Source organism: Haplochromis burtoni, unplaced genomic scaffold (genome assembly GCF_018398535.1).
Source record: "Haplochromis burtoni strain Fernald_Lab_line unplaced genomic scaffold, NCSU_Asbu1 Contig_178, whole genome shotgun sequence".
Taxonomy (NCBI): domain Eukaryota; kingdom Metazoa; phylum Chordata; class Actinopteri; order Cichliformes; family Cichlidae; genus Haplochromis; species Haplochromis burtoni.
Window position 1 is genome coordinate 212,695 of NW_024582539.1, and position 6,092 is coordinate 218,786.

General features: G+C 41.6%; 1 protein-coding gene across 8 annotated transcripts in view; it reads left to right on the top strand.

Annotated features, from left to right (window-relative positions):
• slc38a4 (solute carrier family 38 member 4) overlaps positions 1-6,092 on the top strand; it is a 31,207-nt gene that overhangs the window by 18,878 nt on the left and 6,237 nt on the right. For all 8 annotated transcript variants that reach the window (XM_005942894.3, XM_005942893.3, XM_014340277.2 and 5 more), the window contains 5 exons: positions 365-423; positions 1,341-1,601; positions 2,448-2,527; positions 3,362-3,462; positions 3,618-3,742. In XM_005942894.3, the coding sequence (XP_005942956.1) occupies positions 365-423; positions 1,341-1,601; positions 2,448-2,527; positions 3,362-3,462; positions 3,618-3,742 (626 nt within the window). The remainder of the gene's footprint in view (positions 1-364; positions 424-1,340; positions 1,602-2,447; positions 2,528-3,361; positions 3,463-3,617; positions 3,743-6,092) is intronic.

Genomic DNA, 6,092 nt, shown 5'->3' on the forward strand with positions numbered 1-6,092 from the left:
TTTCACTAAAGTTTCTAAAGTTCGCTTCCTGCTATGTCTCGCCAAATTCCTCAGTGCCTCCATGTTCTTGCAGCTGTCTGTAAAACATACAGACAGCTGTATAAAGCAGCAGACGGGATAAATTCTTTATGTTAGAACTGAATTTGTTGATGATGATGATGATGATGATGGTGGGGTTTTTTGCATCTGTCACTATTTAAATTTGTTTCTGCTCAGATCACACTTGGTTGGTGCGTTTCTTTAATAGGGCTGACAAGCAAGAGTGACACATATAATAGAAAAGGCATCAAAATGCATTAAAAACAGCTATCTAGGTTCAGAGTAAGAAAGGAACTCACTTTTTGTTTTCTCGTTTCTTTTTTAGGCTATCTGGGCTACACCAGTGGTTTTTCCCTCTCTTGCATGGTTTTCTTCCTAGGTGTGGTAAGTTGAGTGTGAGCAATCGTAATATGTGCTAATAATAATGTGATTAAGAATTGTATGTCAAGAGATCAGTATGAACATAAACCATCTGTACGTAGGTGTTTGTCACTTTGGGTATGTTAGCATCTTTCAGCTAATAGTTTCTGTGTTACGGCCTGTTGCCAGTTACTCAGATTTCCGATTTGCCAGTGTCAGGACTACTAACGGAGGAAGTAGATTTTTCTTTCTTTTCATATTTACTTTCCCAGGTCAACACTCAACTTGTTGCCTAAAAGAACAAAAGTGGTAGGGAAAAGGGTCAAATAATTTTTTTGTTACCACGTTTTAATAAATTTTAGTTGCAACTTCTTATTCTTGAAGAAGGTGCAACTAACACCTAAGATACAGCCTCACACCTCAACTAAGCAGTAAAACAACCGTCCTTAAATTATTTGTTTTAACCCTTCAGTATGGTTGACGCTATAATGGTATCTTTTGGCATTTTCTTGCTAGGTAGTATGACAAAATTACACTAAATGCAAATTACAAAGATGACATTTTTTAACAATGTTGAACTCTTGATTCACTGTCACTCCTCACGTGCACCTTCTTTGGTAAAGGAGCCTGCTTCAGTGAACAGTCTTGATAAACCCAGCATGTGCTACCTCCGCAGCATCAAAAAACAGATAATTTTAGCTGCTAACTGGAGAACTCAGTCAATTATTTAGCAACTAAGTTGCCAGTTTATTTTTCTATGGAGTTGAAGGAAGCTAGAAAAGAGCTAAAAGGAGTTTAAAATCACTAAGTTGCTGAGATGCTAATGTTGCTCCGTATCTTTTGGATGTCGTAATAAAAACTGTTAGCTAGTACGTTAGCATACAATATGTGACAATTCTACTTTGAAGAGCACAGTCAGACTTCATGTCAATCTTTTTCAGATAATATACAAAAAAACCCAGCTACCCTGCCCTCTGCCTTTCCTCCATGGCCACTCATCCAATCTCAGCATAAATGGCTCAGACATGCCAGGGCTCTACGCCTTGCAAAACAAGTCTATACAGATGGATTTCTCCCACGCTGACATTTCCCCAGCAATCGTTGGCAGCCACGATACCCAGCACTCCACGGGAATACACTCTGAACCTCACCCAGACGTTGAGGAGATGTGCACGCCGAAATACTTTGTCTTCAACTCACAGGTTAGTTCGTTGTACTGGTGCAGAACCTTTGATTGCCTTCACAGTCCATTGATTGTTTGTTATTTTAAGAGGTTTTAGCTTCTGAAATGGAGAACTGTTGGGTTTGTCATTGTACATGTGCAAATATTCCCCATTGATCAGTTCCCAATTAATTAGACACTCCAAGCCTTTAGTAAAGTTGAAGATAATCTTGTTGCTGGGGTAAAGTCTTGAAAACATGTACACAATGTATCATGGGGCTGTAGGGGTGAATAGACAAGACACCAGTATGCCAAGCCAAGACATGTTTGACATCTTTGGTGCTGTGTTTTCGGTCTTTGAGTGACAAATGTTTTGTTTAATCTGTGGGCAAATATAATCATAAATCAGGGTACACATTTTAAATGTGGCATTATACTTCATAAAAGCGAGTTAATCCAAATCCAAACTTTGTGTAACAACAGCTCTTACAAATAAAATTTCACGATGATACCTTTCACATAATTTAAGTAGAAAAATGAGACCGTTCAAAAGTAGCAGCTGGTAGAAGTAAAGGTCATTGTATTGTCTGCATGTCATGCTTTGATTGGAGACAAAGAAAGGAAACATATTCCGTGTCTTTTTATGCATACCAGTTTTTATGACCTGAGCAGACAGCAGTGCAGCACTGCTGTGTTCAACTGTCCAGTGCATCAGAAGTCTTAAATGCTGAGGAAAAGGTTTTTTAGTGCTCTCCCTCCTCTCTTTGCTCCTGAGGCTATATCAGCAGGCATTTCTGTTTTACAGCTACTTTACCCAGTAGAAGAATACTTCTCATATAGTATCATGTTAATGGCTCGTTTCCCTACTTTTTTCATCCTTCCTTAGACTGCGTACACTGTTCCCATCCTGGCCTTTGCTTTCGTCTGCCATCCTGAGGTGCTGCCTATCTATAGCGAGCTTAAAGAGTAAGTATGTTACTTACATTTACATCATCACATCCTGAAAAACATCTTATACATACATTTAAATCATCATATGCTGACCCGTTGCAATGACGTCTTCCAAGAGAGAGGAAGCGAAGAAACAGTTAGTTCTCGATATTCTTGATGTGTTCAAAGAAAAAAAAAAAGTTGATTAGTAATTCTGACATGGCAAAAATTATGGTGTCTATGTGGGGTACTCCTAATGTGGATTAGTGGATGCCTCCTAGTAGTGGACCTCTGCCAGAGCTGGTATTGTTTACATTCATCTGGTTTCAGATACCTCCCTGTGCACTGCTGTCAGGGACTTTAACATGGATTTCTAATTAGCATTTTTCAGTAATACTGTCATTTGGGAAGTGCTAGTTGTGAGCTAGCTCCCAGCTACCGCCTCCACCTTATTCGGGGAAACACCAGGGCATTCTCAGGCCAGTCAAGAGATATAATCTCCCGAGGACACACTAGAGAGAAATAGGGGCCTCCTTCCAATAGGAAATGCCTGGAACTCCTCACATATGAGGTGTCCGGGAGGCGTACTCGTCACTTTCCCGAACAACCTCAACTGGCACCCAATCGCTAAGGGGGAGGCAAGTCCTTTGTAGAAAAGTCATTTCTGCCACTTGTGTCTACAATCTTGTTCTGTCGGTCACTACCTAATTTTAACAGACCACCTCCTGCAGAAGTGGCGTGATAATGGTGTTACTTCTGCAGGAAGTGGTTTGTTTTCGACACTTCCTTTTGTGTTCACCCTTTTGTCCAATCCTTATATTTCGATCGTGAAGTCACCTCTCTAAAAGTCTGTGTGTTTGCCATCTACAGTCGGAGCCGGAAGAAAATGCAGAATGTCTCTAACCTGTCCATCCTGGCGATGCTCATCATGTACATGCTGTCGGCACTTTTTGGCTACCTCACCTTTTATGGTAAAAGCAACAGTTTAACCAACAGAAAAAAACGATTGGTTTTTGTTTGTTTTGTTCTGCCCTTCCGTTCTTTTGTCTTGCTAGAATTCCTATTTTTCCATTTCTTCAGTCTCAGTATTTCTCATGGACTGCTCTTTTATCCCTCTGCATCACAGACAACGTGGAGGCAGAGTTGCTGCACACTTTCACTAAAGTGTACAAGTTTGACACGATGTTGCTGCTGGTGCGTTTGGCTGTCCTCACTGCCGTCACTCTTACTGTCCCCATCGTGCTTTTCCCTGTAAGTACAACCTGCATAAACACACAGTCTGTCTCTGTCTTGTCTTCTGGAAGCCGAAAAAGTTGCCTTTATGGTAAAATATCATGCCTAGAGCTTATTTCTAACCTCTTTCATCACTCGCCGTCATCATTTGGAGCCTCATTTAGGCAGCAGTTTAATTTGATTTACGTCAGAGCACACGAGCACAAACACCACGCCTGTAAATGTTGAACATTGCTGCCACTCTCTGTCAGTCTGCTTACAGACTGTGTTTTGTATTCACTGCAGTCATTCAGAATGTTTTGGGGTTTTTTTTGTCATTTTCTGGACACAGCTGCTTTTTCCCCCCGTTGGTAAAAAAGAACACACTGTTCAGTTTGGAGCTCCAGCTTGTGCCGTCACCTCAAAGCTCAAATGCACAGACGAAGGCTCTTTAAAAAAACAAAACTTTTTTATCACATTAACGCAAACAGGCATACACACTGTAAGATTTCAGCAGTGAGGCCCGACTCTTTTTTACACCCGTTTATGTTGCTTTCTCTCAGCATGAAGTCAAAAGTCTGCATGTGTGTGATTTCCAGTCACCACAACTTCACAAGCCACATTCATTCACACGTACGCTTCCCCTCTTACTTGCCTGTCCATACATGGTCAAGGACTAATTTTAGCTTGACCTTTATCTGACTTGAGGAGAACAAGAATGGCTGCTAGACAGAGGAAGTTTCCTGACCCGTTTTGGCTTCCAGGCACTCACGCACACACACACACACACACACACACACACACACACGCGCACACACACACGCACACACACACATCTAAACTGGGTTTAATATAGAGAAGAGCAGCTGGGGCATGAATTCTTCTCGGAAATACCTGAAGTTACAGCAGACTGCCACCAGGGGGCAGGAGCATTCAATCAGAGGAAAGTGCTGATGGAGAATGATGCAGCAAGTGATGGCATGTTATGGAAACACACTGCGACACCGCACTCACACACACGCACACACATTTATACAGACACATTTCTGTACATCGGTGCTCTCTTACATACAGCCTACACATTTTGTTATATTTTAGACGCATGGATGGAGCTTATGCCCGCACAGTGCCACTTCCCCCTCAGTTCCTTTGTTGTGTTTTGTTATGTTAGAGGGGAATCCCTTCAGCCCCCTCAGTCTCTGCAGTGGAAGTTTACAGACTCGGAGTGGACAGTGGAAAAACCCCGACTCTAACTGCTGCCTTCCGGGCGATAGAGAGGTGGAGCCAGTGAGACGAGCTAGAGAAGAGAAACAGACACAAACCTCTGCCAGGACCGCACAGTCCTCCAATTGTGTAGTTTTGTTGATAAGAAATATGCACCTGTACCCACTCTGTCAATGAGGAAGACAGTGTAATGGACTTACTTTGTTAGCATTATTATGTTATCGTACTGTATTATTGTAGGGTCTTCACCTTACAATATAAAGTGCCTGAGGCAACTATTGTTGAAATCTGGCACTATATAAAATACATTGCATTGAATTGAATTGAATATTGCGGCCATATGTGAAATTATGTTCAAATCATATCAAAAAACGTAATCCTGGGTATTTATGATCCATGTCTAGTCACTGTGTGAAACATATCCAGCTGAGTCCTTCAAGAGAAATAGAGAGAGTTTGACAGAGGACATAGAAAACTGATAGCAGCAGAGAAACACGAGACTGAAACGGGATGCTGTGATGAATTAGGAAAAAGGCAGCTATGCAGCCTTGGCTTGGAGTTAAAAAACTAATGTGCACGTGGCCGTTTTATCAGCGTTGAAGCTGTTACAAGGAGATTTCTTTTAGTTATCCTGCTTTGCAAACTGATTTTAGATTGAATATGCCTGCATGTAAAGACATGACACATAACATTAGTCAGTCTTGGGTGTACTTTTAACTGGTGACAGTGTGAATGAAGTGACTGGGAAAGTTGATTAACAGCGTTCTGATTAAAATACACAAAGTTGGGGAGGTTTTAATTAACTGACCATAACTATTCCTACAATCACCGTTGCCATAACCCTGCCGAAAGACTGGCTAGATCTAGATCCGTGCACGGCGTCGGATCAAAAGAACTGCTCAGTCACAGCAACGCTTATGCCAAGTTTCCGTGTGGCATTTGAGAATCTTGTCTTGAATGCTCCTGACCTTCATTTTGTAGGAAAATGTGGCCGACCTTCAGCTAGAGACTAACTTTAGCTTTATCTGCAGCTGTCTTTGACTCCTGTAGAGGACTATAAGAGACGAGACAAGACTGTATGTGGGAGATAAATGTCCAGATAAACGTTCAAGCCTGAAAGTAAGTGTGTGTGTGTGTGTGTGTGTGTGTGTGTGTGTGTGTGTGT